Source organism: Alosa sapidissima, chromosome 21 (genome assembly GCF_018492685.1).
Source record: "Alosa sapidissima isolate fAloSap1 chromosome 21, fAloSap1.pri, whole genome shotgun sequence".
Classification (NCBI taxonomy): Eukaryota; Metazoa; Chordata; class Actinopteri; order Clupeiformes; family Clupeidae; genus Alosa; species Alosa sapidissima.
Window position 1 is genome coordinate 15,762,218 of NC_055977.1, and position 16,998 is coordinate 15,779,215.

Here is a 16,998-nt window from a genome sequence, read left to right on the forward strand (position 1 = left end):
CCTCCAGATTAGCTAGGCTATGTGTCCCCCCCCACACACAATGCAAAAGAAGAGGTGTCCAGGTGTGATTACTGTATCGGAGCCCACTATTCCGATGTCTCATAGATGTGCACCATATGGTAGGTTGGCCCAGTGCCTCATAATGGGATTTAATGTGGGGGATCAAATTGTAACCACAGCTCGAAAACTAACTATTGTATAGACAGACACATGGATGAGTAGCCATGACTGATATACTGTATGTCTGAGGCCTGTATCCAAACCATCTTCCAGTTCAGTCACAACTGGGATGCATGACCCAATCCACAAACAGGATGAGTATGTCCATTCCACAATTTACTTAGACTTCACAGATTTATTTTTAATAGGACAGAGTCCAAACTTCCAAAATACTTACATTTGTAACTTTTCGTTTTATGTTTTCCAATAGGTGCTCCTGTCCACGTATAAAATAGGGATGCTGAAATTCTGTGTCATCTTTCTCTGGTTTCACCAAACCTCCCTGTTCTATATGAACGACTTTACGGAAGCCATCTACAGTAAGTGCAGAAGAGAAAAAAAAAATAAGTGGATGCTTCATTCATTGTACATCATATTATTACATGATTATTTATGATCTCAGTCTAAAAAAGTGTTGGAACTGGAATACAATATAATACCTTGATATGAAATCCCCCCTTCCTTGCAGTACAACCCAGACTGAAACACTTACACATGTTGAGCTGGCGGACGAAGCTAGCCATGTTGTTGTGTTTGAAGTATTTCGGAAGCACCTCTTTGGAGAAGCGGCCTTGGTCAAATACGTGAAAACTGCTTCCACTCTAAAAAGAAAGATTAAGAGAAAAAGAAATCAACTGCACTGAATGACTGTGCAAGAGTGCAAGGCATGCTTTGAAGTCTCAGTCACCATACACTCTATTAACCAGTTATTTTTTGTAGATTAAATGGTTGATAGGATACATATATATTAAAATATATGTTTGAGATCAAAATGTAAGGTAATAGAAATATAGAGATCGAAAAAAAAATCATTTCAAAAAGATCATTTCACGGAGCATATAATATTTCTATAGGACATTAATTATAGTGTTTTAAGCTGAACCTTTTATTGTGAGGATGACTAGTCTATTCTAAGGAATATAATTAGAGTCGTTCCACAGGACAATGACACACTGTTTTCCACCAACCTACCTAGGCTAAAAAAAACAAGAGGTGTGACACCATATATGATTTCCCAGCTAGCTTGTTATCTGCACAGCTAACTAACTGACAAGTCACATGATACAGTTTATTTACTATTCCAACAAAACACACACGTTTCTAACTTTGCAATTTTATTTAACCAGCTTGTTAGTCAGCTGTTATTAGCTAAACAGCTTGGCTAATGCTACCTGTTAGCGCCTACATAATCGATACCTACATAAGCGCTAGCAAGCTAACTTGATTGGGTACTGAACTTCAACTACTTTGGGTTTATCATGTCTTTAGCATTATGTGAGGGTTAAGTATATTAATGACATCAGACAACAAACTATTCATGTGAAGCAGTTATTTGACTGCCTTCTGATATCCACAATCACTCTCATTAAAAGTTACCCAACTTCGAAAACGCGACGAGTTACCTAGCTTGCATGCTACTTACTGGGCTCCAGCATATTAGAGGGTCAGTTTCAGGATCCTCAACCAACGTCCAAAGTTTCGTCAGAAAAGCAGGAACATTACTACCACTGACCAAGACCGCACCAGCTCCACCACCATGGTACTCCATGTCAGCCAAGTGAAAACGAACACCTGTCAATACAGTCAGTCTACGTATACCTCAACTACCCTAAGAAATTAAATCCTGAATGATGTTGGCCACAGCAAGCTAGCTAGCAAGCTAGCTCCAAATATCAGGCTATCCGCTAGCAAGTAGTATCTACACCAACAATTCTTGACAGAATCCGCTTTGCTTTCGTTCACACTAGTGCAATGGTTGCTATCTAGAACGCCCCTGTCCTTTGCTTAATTCAAACTTTGATATATGTGTGTACGCAAATACATAATATAGATGAACTGAGAGAGTGGAAATTTCCATTAGAACGACATCTCTACGAACTGCGTAGAAAACAACTGTCGCACATACGCATGGCAGTCGCCATTTTGTGACATCATCGATGAAAAGTTGCTAAAAATATATCAAAATGATAAAAACATAACATGGATGACAAACGTTAAACCCTAATTCAGATATATTTCATAATTTATGAAATATAAAAATGAAATAATTGAAAATTATGTTTAAAAGTAACATATGTGAAGACATTATCTTTGAACTTTAACCCTTTGTAAACATTTTTAACATACAATTTAAAATTCTAAACGTATCAACATCAATATACATAATGTTTCTCTAAACACAGATTTGAATAAAATATACATTAAGGAAAAATATACTTAAAGAATAGATCGCGTGTACCTATCAACTTTGAACTTTGACCCCTCCGAACCCACATGGCCAGTGTGGTCCTCGAAGTAAGCATGCCTGCTCCGAAAATTCAGCAGGAACTTAAAGACACAATGAGTAAAGGAAAAAAGGAAACAGCGAAAAGAAAAAATACAGAAGAGGAGGGTGACCAGGTATTATGCATGGATATAAACAGTATTAACACATGAAATGACAAAAGTTGATAAGTAAACAGCCAGCAGCAATCTAGCTAACTGGACATCTGTAGTTGTCATTCCTTGCATGCTACCGTCAGCTCGTGTTAACTTCTTGTTGAGACATTTGTTTTGCAGTGCGTAAGGCGTTATAGATTTGTGATATTTTTCCTGAACTGATGTGTGTGTTTTGTCTATTCATTGCTAGTTACATTGAGCGGTAGTAAATGTACTTAACCTGACGGCTAAAACGAGCCTGCTAGCTAGCTGACAAACTTCTCAAAGGTTAACGTTATCTCATAGGCAAAGCTTGGTTTGATTCAGGCAAACCAGTTAAAATGTATGAACATGCTTGCTATGCTTATTACACCCTATCGTCTATCCCTGAAAAAGTTATTTCAACGTACAGCAGCACCGTGGGTAATTTAAGTGTTCAGTCGGTATCAATAACTTATGTGCCGTTGGTCCTGATGTTGTACAGATGCCTATATTTGATGGCAAGGATGGCACTGCCATTGCGGGAGATGACGACGACCTTTCAGACAGCGAGGAGAGCGTGTACTCTGGGCTTGAGGACTCTGGGTCTGACAGCGACGATGTAGATGATGAGGAGGACGAAGATGATGATGAGGATGACCTGGAAGACGAGAATGATGAAGATATATCGGTTGAGGGTTTGGAAATTGACACAGACGACAACAAGATCGATGATGGTGAAGCAGTAAACAACTCTGAGGTATTTTGCACAAGTGACATCTAAATTGGGCACAATTGTAGAATACTATGTAGCCACACTAGGTAGTATTATTTAAGCTGGTCTTGGTTGAGCTCAGTTCAATTCAGTGCCTCAATTCTCTTTTCCAGACACTAGGCCTACTCTTCACCCTCTCATGTTTCCTTTTCCATGCCAATTTGTTAATTTGGTTGCTGTTTTTACTTGCAAAGTTTCCTCTTACCTTATAACAGCTGGGCTGCACACTTATTGCAATCGCCAGTCACATGCAATTATCTAATTGCAAAAGCTACAAATAATTGTGCACAGTTAATTATTCATGTCAGCCTCCTTGACTGACTGTGTTACTTTTTGGTGAATGTGCATGTTGCGTGAGAAGTACAGAACTTCTGATTGGTGAGCTTCACTGTCAATCAGGAGCCTATTCTAGAAAGCGGGTTTTGTTAGAAATCTGAGTTTGTTGACCCCGAGTTGAGGGGAAACTCAGGGTTTCTCATTCCAGTAAAAAACTTAACTTTAAACTTTGGGTCCGTTACCACAGTAACTGACTCGTTATCCTTTTGAAATTAAAATCGGCCTAGAATTTTATTCAGCCAAGTAGCCTATGTCACCACTTTTTCCACCTAGGCTATAAGCTAATAGCCCATTAAAAGTAATTTAAATTAATCTAGGCTATTGTATTAAATTCATTGCCAGGTGCAGCAACATAGTAGATTACAAATATTAAAATAGTAGTGTAATCTTAGTAGGCTAAAGTTTTTGTAATTTGTGCTACTGTTTTTAAGTAATTTTTAAGTCACTGGTCAGCAAATATATAAAACAATTAACAGCACAAACAATTTGAATAACCTAACTATACAATGTTGCACTGCATTTTTATTTTGACGCTGTGCTCATAGGAATAACTTCTTAAATTGAGTGACGTAGGAAGTGAGGTAAGTTTTCTAACTAGTTGCCATGGTGACTCATCAATTCTGAGCTCCATTGATGAAGGCTTTTCAAAGTCATCAGGCACGCGCTGAACTTTTCTTGAAAAAACTCTGTATAGATTGAACTAACCCATGCCCGCTGTATTGGAACTGAAATCTCAGGGTTGATCAACCCAGAGATCAGGGCTAAATAAAGAGTTATAATACCCCCCTGGAGTGCTGTGCTTCTCATGCAATAGGCATGCTCACCAATCAGAAGTGGCACAACTTTAACAGGCATTTGGAATATTGAACTGAATCACTTCTTTGACATTCAAAAATCAAAGCTCAAAACGCAATCGCAATTAGATATTTTCCCCAAATGCTGCAGCCCTAATAACAGCATTATTTCAGATACAAAGATTTGTAGGCTCTCAGAATCTTTTGAATCTCAGCAGCACTGGTTCAGGAGGTAAAAGCGAGTCGGCCAGCAACTGGAAGGTTGCCAGTTCGAGCCCAAGTCCTCCTGACCCTGTCAAAGTGAAGACACTCAACTCCAAAAGTGCTCCCGATGTATTGTGTTCCATGAGTACCAGAAATATTTATTTTGTCGACTGCTTATGTCCACTGAAGATGTGACCTACATTTGTATGTCTATGCAACATTCACTTTATGACAGACGTGACCACACGTTCAAATGTATGTTATTGCTCACCTCACAAACGGCCATCTATGTCAAGTAATGTTTCAATTCCACCTCATTTAGAATCCCAGTTGTTATAGTTTGATTGTTGCGCATGTAAAGCGCTTTGAGTGCTCAGAGGAGTATAAAAGCACTATAAATGCCGTCAATTTTACCAGTTATCTTTGAAATCAGACTACATGGCTAGAAGTGGTGCACCAGACATCAGCTCGTTTCCATTTTGTGAAATAGCTAACTGTGCTGATGACCATCAGGCAGTTATTCAGCATTGGCCATTCACTTGTGATTCATATCCAGTATTCTATCATTTTTAATTTACATGACAGGGCTGCACAATTTGGGAAAAATATCTATCTACCGGTAATTGCGTTCTGTCTGACAGATGTTGTGATTGCGTTTTGATTTGCGATATAATTTTGAAAAGTCAGGCTTCAGTTCATTATTCCAAATTTTGCTTTAAGTTGGGTCGCTTCTGATTGGAGAGCATGCCAAGTGCATGAGAAGCACAGCACTCCTGTTAGGTGAGCTTTACTGTAGTCACACAAGAAGGATGACATGAATATGAAAATCATAGATGTGACAAGATTAACCATTGGGACAGAGTTGGGAGCTGCACGATTAATGACTAATGCGTTAGGTCAAATTGCGATTTCAATTAAAAATCGATTAATTGTGCAGCCAGTCATGAAACCTGTCAAACTGTTCTTGTTTAAAGAAAGGAGGAAAGGCACAGCTGGTATATTGTTTGTCAGATTTTGGTCAAACAGGATTAAAGTTATTATCAGTGATTCTGGCGAAAGGTTGTTAATATTTAGGGTCAAGAGCCAATAATACCAACCCCAAAACAAGTTCGTAGTGATTTATTAGTGGCAATAGACCTTTGTATGCTGGAATTATCATGAACTACCATGCAAACTTTTAATGAAAGTTGCTGCCTGTTTTGTTCACGTGTTGTGTTTAAATAAGTATTCATTCATGTCTCGAGAACTGTCAAACTATCTCATTATCAGGCTAAGTAAGTGGGAATAGTCCATGTTCATATGATATTTTTAGGTTTTGGTATAAGTTCATATTCTCTGCCATTTGCGTGTATAGTCGTCTGTTTATTCTAGCCGAAGAGGTGATGCGCCACATCATCAGTAATTGACGTCTCTTAAAAGTGATGCTTTGAGTGAGCAGGACATTTCGGGGTCTTCTCATCTGTCTTTTTGTCCATCCTCCCTTCCTCCCTCCTGTCCTAACCCCTCCTTCTAATTAATTTTGTGAAGGAAACGAGGAAGGAACGATAGGAGGATGGAGGAATGAAGGCGAGACCGATATGAGAGATGAGATGTTCTGCTCACTCACGCATCACTTTTAGGAGTAGTCATTTACTGATGATGCGGCGCATCACCGCTTACTTACTTATTATACAATGTGTGCATTTTGCATGGTAGTTCATGATAATTCCTGCATATAAAGGTCTTTTTTTTGGTTGATCTACTAGTTTATCAGTGTTTTACATTGACTTATTTGTGGCGGCCCACCACTTATATCAACACTGACCACCACACAATGATTTTCCATGTTGTACTATTTAAATTGGATGGAATTAGTTTATAGTAGAGTTATGTGCACCTTTGCACAGCCTCTCCTTGTATCTCAACAACCTACATGCGCGTTTAAAGAAAACATTAACGATCCTGCAGTTGTTGGCATAAAAGTCTACTGGCTAAATTGTGCTTAAATCCGCATCATAACCAAGCTGCGCTAATTTGTCAAAAACTGTTGCATTCAAGTTCATTCTACAAACCTACCACCACAAATAGAATTCAATTCTGTGGGAAACACTGTTTATTGACACAAATAAATCCCTACAAACTTGTTTGAAACCGAAAGTTGACAGACGTGGGAGGGAACTTTTTACCTTGGCAGCTTGGACCAATGATCGTACAATTCCGACTAAAAAGACACTCTTGTGTTTCCTCGCATATCGGGCCTTCCACCTCCCTCCTCTCTCCTCAGTCCTCTGGTTGCAATTAGATGAATGAGATGTCCTTGATGTCCTCAGGCTTTGAACGATTTCCGGGGCACAGGCTGGAGGACTGAGGAGAGAGGCCGAATGCAAATAGAGGTTTGAGAAGACCCCTTATTTCTCATATCTGCCTCTCCTTCATTCCTCCATCCTCCTATTGTTCCTTCCTTGTTTCCTTCACAAAATTAATTAGAAGGAGGGCTTAGGACAGGAGGGAGGATGAACAAATAGAGAAATGATCTGCTCCCTGTGTCTTGATTGGCTTGAATTGTATAACAGGATATCTCAGTCCAAGCCACTATATTTTATATTTTATTTACAGAGCCATGACTGTGTATGGACATTAGTTTTTTTTTATATTTTGAGGTCAAACAGAGTAGACAGACAACCATGAAGAGCAATTCACTGAATTTGATAAAAGCTCTATTATATATTGAATAGGGCTGTCACGATTTCGTAGTCGAAAATCGATTGAAATTACATCTCGAACTTTGAAATCAAGGGTAGAATCGATGATGTAGCCACATCCCCAATGTCACATCCATCATGTATGCCAAGAGGCAAAAAAAACACACGTGTTGAACTGTGGCGCGTCATCATGATCTCTTCCAAAGCTGCAGCCAGTTAAAAAAACACGTCAACTAAACTCAAAGTCCCTCTTGCTACTCTGAAATCACTGGTATGGAAGTATTTTGTTGTTCATTCACATCAGTTAACTCTAAGTTACTGAACTTTGCTAGTGAAAGTTTGTAGTTGCAGTCCAAAATTACATAAAATACACATTGATAACAATGTTCCATGAACACTAACTTTGTGTCTCTTTGGAGTGTGCTGAAATAATCAAATTATCAATATGCTGTTTCATTTCACTATGTTTAATGTCTGTCTGGAATAGTTTCAAAATAAAAACCCTCCAAAACAGAACTGGAAATAAGGCAAAAAAGTAAACAACATAAGAAATGCATTAATAGAAATATAATTTAAAAAAACTTTGATGAATATCTAATATTGAATAGAGAGATAGTAACATTTATTCCCAATGACTATAGCAGAAAGTACCATATTCCTTAATACCTGATCACTGCAACACATTTTGAGCCTGTAGATTACAATACAGTGAAAATTCAGCTCTGAAATAATTTGTCAGCATTTAGCACCAGGATAACTATTCACAGAACTCTCATTTATTGCCGTGTGAGATCAGGGTCAGTTTCCCAGTCTGCTGCCCCCTAGTGGCTGATTGATGACATGATATGGGTTGAAAAAAGGAAGCCTTCATCACTTTTCCTGATTTTTTTTTTTTTTCTCTCTCTGTCTCTCTACCTCACTCCATGACTGACATTCCTCTGCTTTTGCCATCAGGAAATGTAACACAAAGAATTGAGTCAGGGGTTCGGAGCCTTTCTGTTAGTGCTGTTAGTGATTATTAGAGACAGTTCATAGGTTGGGCCAGGTGCTTACCAGGACCGGTTACTATATTTTAACATTTATCAGCCTCCTACAACACTTAGGCCAGTCGCAGGGAGCAGTCATAATTCTCCAGCTGCGAGCAGACAGGGCATGACTTCATTTGATTGCGTCAGCTCACCTCGAGACTAAGAAGATTAGGGCAGAAATGCTCCTCATCGTCCAGTGTTTGTTCCTGTTGGACAGCACATGCGGTATCTACTGCCATCAGAGGAATAGGAGGAAGGTGCTTTTTAAAAGACCAGCAGTGGTTTGCGTATTGGTCATAACACGCAAGCTGCATGTGGTCCTATAAGTGGATCATTGTTATGGAGCATGTTCATGCCTCCTCTCAAGCATATTTTACGCAGTGTAATGGGGTTGAGAGGGTTTAGGAGATGTTTGACTGCCATGTGCTATTGTTATCACAGGACACAAGGGCTTGTTTGAAACCTTAGAGTTTGTGAGGATGTACCCAAGAGGAAAATAGTAGGAAGTATTGTTCCCTGTCTTTTTTGTTAGTTGACCTCATTTGTCTCTCAACCATTTTATCTTTTATTTTTTTAAATTCTTTTCTGTTCTCTGTTACCAAAATCTTTCTTTGTTGTATTCACTTCTTTGCTCATTTCTTTCTTTCGTTCATTCTTTTGTCCATTTTCTTGTCTTCGAGTCTCTCTCTCGCTTTCTTTTTCTTTTTCTCTCATGTCTTTCTTTATCTCTTAGATTGTTTCTTTTAGTCTCTCTCTTCCTCTTCTCTCTTCCATCTTTCCTTCTCTCAATTCTCTATCATCATTCTGCCTGTTTCTATCTCTCTTTTTTATTCTTTTTCCCCTCCCTCCATCCAAATGAGTGTTCTGGGGCCTGATGCGGAGCAGGCCGAAGTGGATGTGGCTGCTGGAGGCTTTATGACCCCAGAGGGAGCCCCCCCTCATACACCCCCCCCCCTCCACTCCCTCCCCAGAACTGCTGCAGCCACTCTTGGATCCGGCAGCAGCGGCCATCTTGGCGCTCACGCTCGTGGCGTGTGAGTGGGTGGGAGATTGGGGAGGAGGGGGGTTGTGAATGTGTGTGTGTGTGTGTGTGTGTGTGTGTGTGTGTGTGTGTAAAGGGGGGGAACAGCAGCAGCAGCCGAGCTCTCATCTTACCAGGAAAGGCTTCACTCCTCCAGGGCACCCACGCAAAGAGCGTTCCTGCCTCCGCCAACACGTCTGGGCCACTTCCATGTGTGCCGGGACACATGACGTCTTCTGTTCGTTGGGGTCTCAGGGTGAGGTGATGATGGTAGGGTGGATGGAGAGACAGAGTCAACCAGTCCAACTTCTTAATCCCCAGAGGAGATTGGCAGGGATAAAATGAGTGGTGTAGAATTGCCAGAGGCACGCCAGTGTGAATCTTAACAAGCTCTACCCATCTTCTCTCAATTGTTTCTGTCTTGGGTCACCCTATAATTCAGCCTCACTTCAGAGGAAGCAACAGAATAATGGCTAACAAGGGGCCCTGAGTCCGTCCGCCTCTGCCGAGCGGAACCCAGAACCGCCGGCCAACACACATTAAAAACAAGTTATTGGCTTGCGTGTGTGTGTGTGTGTGTGTGTGTGTGTGTTCGCGCAAGTGAGAGGAAGGCCCAGTGGGAGGGAGTGTGTTTGTGCGCGCGTCTGCCTTCGAGTCAGGGTGTACGGTACACGTGGGTGTGTGTATCCCCAAAGAGCCTCCGGAGATGGTCTGATTCAAAACGGATGTCCACAAGCGCAAAGAAATCAATTAGGCCACAGTGTATCTGCGATGACAACTGTCTGGAGAAGAGTAGCGGCCTACTCATGGGTAACCCAGGCCAAGTCACTGACTGCTTTTGCTACATGTGAGTGGGGCTGGGAATTGGAGGCGACTTGCTTGGTCGTAGTTCCCCCTTGACCCAGCGTTGTTGCGTTCGTCAGTCTCCCACACTTCATCTGGATTGACGCTTGTGGTCGGTCAGGCGGAAAGCCAGGCCCGGCTGGAAGTCCAGTGGAGCTTGTTTTCTGACTGGATCCACTCCGTCAGCCTCTCGCTGTTGGCTGGCCAGTCACACATCATCTGGACAAGTCATCTGTCATTGCCCCCCACCCCTAACCTCTCTGTCTTTAGCCAATCACTAAACAGCTTTCATCTCTCCCGTTGAGGGTTTTTTTTTTTTTTTACTGTAAACTGATTGACCTGGCCTCACTTCCAGTTTTTTTTGTCCACACAGAACTGCACCATAACACCCCGTAACAAGATGTTTGGCTTTGCCTGGATGAATGGACAGAATTTGGGGTTTTTCCCCTCTCATTTCTACTGGAAAAAACATGCAGTAGTAAACAAGTGGTCACACATCTCTCTTCCCCTTTCATTTGAGTTTCTCTGAGCTTTCCTTTTTTTGTTGTCAAATTTTGGAAAGTCGTGGGGGTAAGGGGGACAAAAAAGGGCGGGGGGGTGGAATCTTGGATTCCCTGAGGAGTGCCTACATGCATTTTTGTATTAAACTGCACAAGTCGTCTTGATGTGGATTTAACTGGGCTTAGGGGAGGAAGTGTTTCACTTAGCTCTCCAGTCCAAAAGAGATAGGGGGGAGCAAAGGAGGCATAAATCAGTGCAGGTTGCTCACCTGCCTCTCTGAGTCACCTGGGAGAAGCTCCAGCCAGCCTCAAAGAGCCTCCTTCTTCCCCACATGTCCCCCCCCCACACACACACCCCCCCACCCCACCCCGAGGCTTCCCCCCAGTTAAGAGCACCTCTGACGGCCTGGCCTTCGTGAGTGATGGCCGCGTGCGAATAACAGTCGGTTTGGTGGATCCTTTCATCCGTGCTGTCCCTCCTTCCCCTGCAGGATGTGCAGTTCCCAGTGACTGCTCTCCAGGCTGCTGGGGTGTAAATCACCCCTGAGGAAGTTTGCGCACTAAGCAAAGTGAACGTGAATCCTAAAACATGCGTGCGGTTATCGTTGCACCTCCACCCTCCGCCTCTATCCCAGTGCCAAGAAAGGACACAAATGCTGGCGCTCGGCATTGGCAGAAAATCATGTTGCTTTACAGAGCCAAACTATTAATGACAACCAATTTGTTTTATGGAATGTTTACCCATGTTTACTCTGCATGTGAAGTCATAGGCTGGCCATCACTCAATAGAACAATATATTTGTCACTGGAACCTAAAGACAATGTCAAATATTACTGCATGTGTTTCTTGATAGATTGAATTCTCCTCTTCTAGTTTAGATGGGTGTCCAGTGTTGGAGCCAAGTTTTGAAAAATAATGCTTTTTCTGTTTTTGTTCATAGACTGGAGAGAAGTCTACCAAGACGCTGACGAAGAAAAATAAGAATAAGCGGGAGAAGACCACAAACAACGCTGAAGAAAAAGAGAAGGGTGAGAAGGTCAGCAGAGATGGTGGACTGACTCTCCCTCGATCAAATGAGTATGACGAGGACACATCGGACGAGGAGGTAAGTTCATGCCCTCCGTCAAACTCAGATGTTAATCTGAGCAAAAATGTTAATCCCTATTTCTGTGCCACAATGTCACCTTGAACATGTATTGTATATCAAGTGTGCAAGCATTGGCCATTTAAAGGCATTTGTGTTACAGTCAAAACTGAGGCAGTGTTGTTTTTGGTTAATTTCCATCAAAAGTGCACCTATTTGAATATCAGTTCTTGGCCACCTGTTTGCTTCTTTTAACAAATTAGTGATTTGTGTAAAGCATGGAAATCAGTGTCATTGGGTGCATGTGAAAGACCAGGTAGGTAATGCTTCCTTACTTGCTTTGATTCTGCAAGTATACAACATTCATCCATGTTTGTGTATGCCTATAAACATGGAGCAAAAAAATACAACCAGCATATACAAAAAAATCTGTTTTCTTGTTCTGGCATTTGTACTTAAAAAGCTGTGTTGTGTAATAACCCTAGGCGGGCCCTCTTGATGGGTGATTCTGTCCAAACCTCTTATTGTGTCTTGATAGGTTGTTCAAACAGTGAGTACAGAAGCTGGCACAGTCTCCCAGAGCTCTGTAGTTTCTAAAACACTTCAGAGCCACTTCCTCCGGCCTGGCTCTCATTACACGATTTCGTCTGAGTTGTTTGCAAAAAGCTCCGAAAGCACACTCCACAATGTGTGTAACGCAGTCCTCACGCAATGCAGACCAGCAGTTCTACAGGGTTTCAGAATTTGCATGCTCAGTCATTACTGAATTCTTCTCTCTGCTATTTAATTTACAAGGTCCATTGCAAAGCAGTGAACCCTGCTGCAATGTGGTCTGCACCATTTGCCAGGCTATACAACCTTAAACTCATCCGCCATCCAAAACTGTTCTTGGCATTGGGCGGGAGATGAGGAATTTGTTTCGCAACTCGTGTTGTTCTTGGACAAGGTCTCGGTCTTTAAGAGAGGGTTTATTTTTAAAGCCCTTTGAAACAGCAGAGAAAACAACCGGAATGATAACTGCTGTCTTTATTTAGTTTGTTAAAATACTTCACCTCTTTTGAAGGCTCTAGTTGGTTCTTTTAAGAGAACCGGCTCCCCTTGAAAAAGACGATATAGTCCAGTGAGCTTGACTGCTATTGATGAGCTTGACTCCCACTGACAACCATTGAAGACATCCATGTGCATATGGTCTCTCTCTGACTCCCCGAGTGCCTTAAATGATGGAGCATGACAGAAGATCTATCAAGCTTGCAGTTTTCCCTGGTAGTGTTGAAATGTTCACTCTACTGTTGACCATTGGACATGGAACATATCCAAGTTGTGTAATGAAAATGCAATGAGCTTGCTGTTCTAAGGACATGAAGAAGCTTCATTTGTGGTGGGAAGTATCCAAGGCCTGTTTCTCAAGCCCAGCTAATATCTCGGCTCATTTTCATCTCATTGAGATACTAGTCTGGCTATTCTCAATCCACAGTTTCCCTCAACCATCAGGATGGCAATAGCAATGACATTTATTTCTAAATCAAAAGTGGCAGTGGTAAACATTAGTAGTAATGCGTGCACACATTAAAGCAATGGCAAAGATTGTTTCCTTACTGCCGATGCGGTTTATTATCAGTTTGCCACGGTAGGAGGCAAAGTAAGAAGTAACGTTAGGAATCACTGATGAACGCAATTGGCTTGGCTGGAACAATGATTTTAAAAGTAAGGTAACGCATAAGTCTACACCATTATGATGCTAGGATTGGAAACATTTCCCAATGGAGAGTACCCAGACCTTCACAAAGTGAATGGTCTAGTGATACCAGACTAGTGTTTCTCTGCTTCCTCTGGTTTATTCTCCCAACACTGTTAAAGACAGATGTTTTAGTTCCCACCTACACTCTTGATTGCTGCAGACGAGACGAGACGGGACTCGAGAGAAGTTTACGTTTTTTCTGAAACCATTATCTACCTTTTCCCCTCATTGGAGGCGGTTTATTTTTTCACTTTTTCACAGGAAGGGTTTTTTTAGTGGTTAGTTGTGTAGTGTGTTAGTGTGTAGTTGGACGAAGAGAATGGAGGAAATGGGAGATGGTTTGCGTTCAATCTCGTCTACGCCTGTCCCACAGCCCTATTCCCTCATTAGAGAGAGGCACTGCAGCCGGTGTTTCTCCTGTGTGGTCACACCGTTCCTCGCTCAGCACGGGCCGAGAACCGTGGTGGTCCAGGACCCTTTTGGCGCACATTAAATTAGCCCCCTGCCTGGGGACACCAGATCTGGTTGCCTCGTGGTCCCTAGCAGCCCTCGACACAAGTTGTCTACAAATAAAACTTCCAGACTTTCAAATCCCTTGTTTTTTTCGTCTCTTACTACTACCTCTCCTCCACCTCCCATCTCCCACCTCCTCCTCCTCCTCCCCTCCTCCACCTCCTCCTCTCCTTTCCCCTCCTTTGTAATAAAGGGCTGTTTCCTGTTCGCAGAGCGAACGGGGAATATGCGAGACTGCAGTGCCTGTCCGAGGCCTCGCCGGCAGGAAGGGGGTTTTTCCCCCGCAATGGCTTTTCCATGTGCGCTGCGAGATGAATGAAGACACATTGTGGAATAGAGGGGGGGGGGGGGGGGGGGGGGGGGGCTCCTGGCTGCAACTGCAGCTTCCTGCCCCGGTGCAGCTACTGCGCGCGTGAGAGAGGACCTTGCCGCCGCCACCGGCGCGCGCTGTGAGCCGGAGAACTCAATTCAGTAGCAGCGCGGACACGGAGCCTGTGTGTGTGTGTGCACCCGTCGCTGCGTGTGTGGGTGTTTTCTAGAAAATGAGCACAGACGTTTGAAACAAGGGGAGGTTTGTTTGGGTTGAACAGATGCTCGACTGGGATGTGTGTGTGTGTGCGCGTGTGTGTGTCTAGTTGAGTTTGGTTAAGGCAGCTAGAGGACCTTGGCCCTAAGAGGTAGCAGGGTTCAGAGTTGTGCGGCTGGTGCTGGCCTTCTCTCTGGGCTGCAGCAAGGCTCATTGTTTGGGCCGCATGCCAGAGAGGGAGCTCTTGCGGATTAGCCGCTCACCCGTGTCTTTGACGGGCCACAGACGAGCCTAATGCGTCTGGGTCCACAGGCAGAAAGTTGGACTGGCTTCCTGAGGGAAGGCATTGATTTAGGTCATCCAGTCCCCTTTGCCCCACCCCACCCTCCACCACAGAATCTCCCATATCCCCCATGTTGACGGCTTCTGCCAAACTGTGCTCATGATGAAAATTTGAGTTGGGGGTCCAGACTGGTGCGGTTCATTTATACCTGAGACGCTAGACAGTAGACAATCATGAAGTCAGCCCGTATTTTTAGTCCACTGTGCAAATTGGCTGCCATCAGTGGTTTGGGCTCAGAGTTTTGGGGGTTAGAGTGAGAGCTGGTAAAGAGGTCCATTACATCATCACCTGCGTGATGAATTGGCACCTCAGATTGACCCCTTAAAACGCAGGGATTTTCACTCCTTCACTCTCGCACCCCGCAAGCTCTTCCGTCATTCATCCTGTCATCCCTCTTGCTTACTCAACACCTCAGAAACTGGATTCCAGCAGTTGATCATACTCGAGCTGGAGACTTGAGAAGAGGAGCACTTGCTGCGCTGTTCGAGCACTGATGTCCGTAGGCCTGTAGAGGGCGTTGTTCCCACTGTCAGCTCAATTGTCCAGAGGCAAAGTAAATGTTCAAATCGCTGTTTTGTTTAATGCGCATTTTTAAACCGTGAACGGTCTGTCATGTATGTGAGCGATTCCATATGATCCCTTCCAGATTGCATAAGTGAGTATACATCTTCAAGCATTTGGCGACCAAGAAACATCCTTTGTTCTCTCCCAGTAGATTGTACTGCAAAGCCAGAGTGATGTATAGAGGACTTGTTCTGGCAATTGCATTGAGCTGTGTCCTTTGCTGGCTGCAGCTATGTCCAGTTTCAATGACCCATTTTAAGGTTTCACCCAAAGGGAAAGGTTTGTGTTCTTGAACGCCACAGTATAACCTAAAAGCACCGTCAGGTAACCTGCTTCTTTTTTAGGCCCTTTGAACACCGTAGAACAAGGAATGTTGTCTGTGTCCTTGAAACCAGATGCAGGTCTCCTGTAAATCACTGACTGCCCTCACCTCATAACCCCATTAGACGTGTGTGTTTTCTTTACCCTTAACATCCTAATCCTCTCCTCCCTTTTGTGTTGTTTTTAGTCTTAATCTCGGACCCTTGTGTTGTAGTTTTAGGCTGGCTTTAATCACCTGATCAGATCTCGGTCAGGAAGGTGGGCAGACCATGCCTCGGCCTCATCCAGGCTGGGAGGCTCCCTCGAGGCGTCAGAGTTTACAGACCAAACGAGGTGGCCTGTTTTCATTTCATTATGAAGCTAAACATACACACACTCATAATGCGATGGGTTAGGTGTCCCATGTAGCAACCAACCAAGAGCCGTCTCTTATAGCCACAGCACCTTTCCTCCCCCTCCTTTGGAAATATGATAAAACCAGATTTGGGAAGAGGGGGAGGGAAAAAAAATAGTGGCCCATATGTCTGGAAGTGAACTTTTTTTTCCTCTCTAAATTTTGGTAATCCCAAAGTTTTAATTTTGTGATTGGGTTGTCTCCAGGTGGTGGGTTCTAATTCATTCCAGATGGATCTCTTGCGATCCCCGTCAAAGTCAAAGTCATGGCAGTAAAAAAAACAACAAAAAAAAGTGAGCATGGATTTTCACAGTTCTGCAGACACCCTCTTGCGTGGGCTTCAGCCCCCTTGTCTCTCAAAAGTATAATGAGAGAGAGGGAGAAGGAAAAAGAGTGGGGAGGGAGAGAGACCGCAGCGTCCTGCTCAACTGTTATTAAACCTTTTGATTGACAGCGGGGAGAACTTTCCCTTCCCCGAGTGCTCAAGTCCAGACTCGGTAACCCAGGGCAGCGTGATTTCGGCCCAGTGTCCCAAACGTGGACGGAAAGAGTTGAGAGTTGGTCTCCGTCTCTCACCTCGGTCTCCCTCACCCTTCATCTGTGTCACTTTCTGTCAGATGCGCCCTCTCTCCTGCCGTCTGCCTCTGTGCTCGACTGCTGGGCTCAGGCTCAAGCTCCTTAGAGGAGGAAGCGCTTTTCATCTGAAGCAATCCCCA

The 16,998-nt window shown here is 43.3% G+C and overlaps 2 protein-coding genes across 8 annotated transcripts in view; one reads left to right on the top strand and one right to left on the bottom strand.

Annotated features, from left to right (window-relative positions):
* hsf1 (heat shock transcription factor 1) overlaps positions 1–2,144 on the bottom strand; it is a 35,065-nt gene extending 32,921 nt beyond the window's left edge. For 4 of the 7 annotated variants that reach the window (XR_006026041.1, XM_042075817.1, XM_042075820.1 and 1 more), the window contains exons 1-3: positions 1,643–2,144; positions 713–821; positions 398–534 (exon numbers count right to left, since the gene is read on the bottom strand). Coding sequence is in view for 6 of the 7 variants with exons in the window: in XM_042075817.1 (XP_041931751.1) it covers positions 398–534; positions 713–821; positions 1,643–1,768 (372 nt within the window). In the remaining variant the exon portion in view is untranslated. The remainder of the gene's footprint in view (positions 1–397; positions 535–712; positions 822–1,642) is intronic. The other 3 variants (XM_042075818.1, XM_042075815.1, XM_042075816.1) reach the window with 2 other exon arrangements.
* Positions 2,145–2,472: 328 nt separating this feature from the next.
* Positions 2,473–16,998, top strand: part of bop1 (BOP1 ribosomal biogenesis factor) — a 63,238-nt gene continuing 48,712 nt past the window's right edge. Inside the window, exons 1-3 of the mRNA XM_042076847.1 lie at positions 2,473–2,619; positions 3,122–3,376; positions 11,740–11,904. Of these exons, the coding sequence (XP_041932781.1) occupies positions 2,494–2,619; positions 3,122–3,376; positions 11,740–11,904 (546 nt within the window). The 5' untranslated portion in view covers positions 2,473–2,493. The remainder of the gene's footprint in view (positions 2,620–3,121; positions 3,377–11,739; positions 11,905–16,998) is intronic.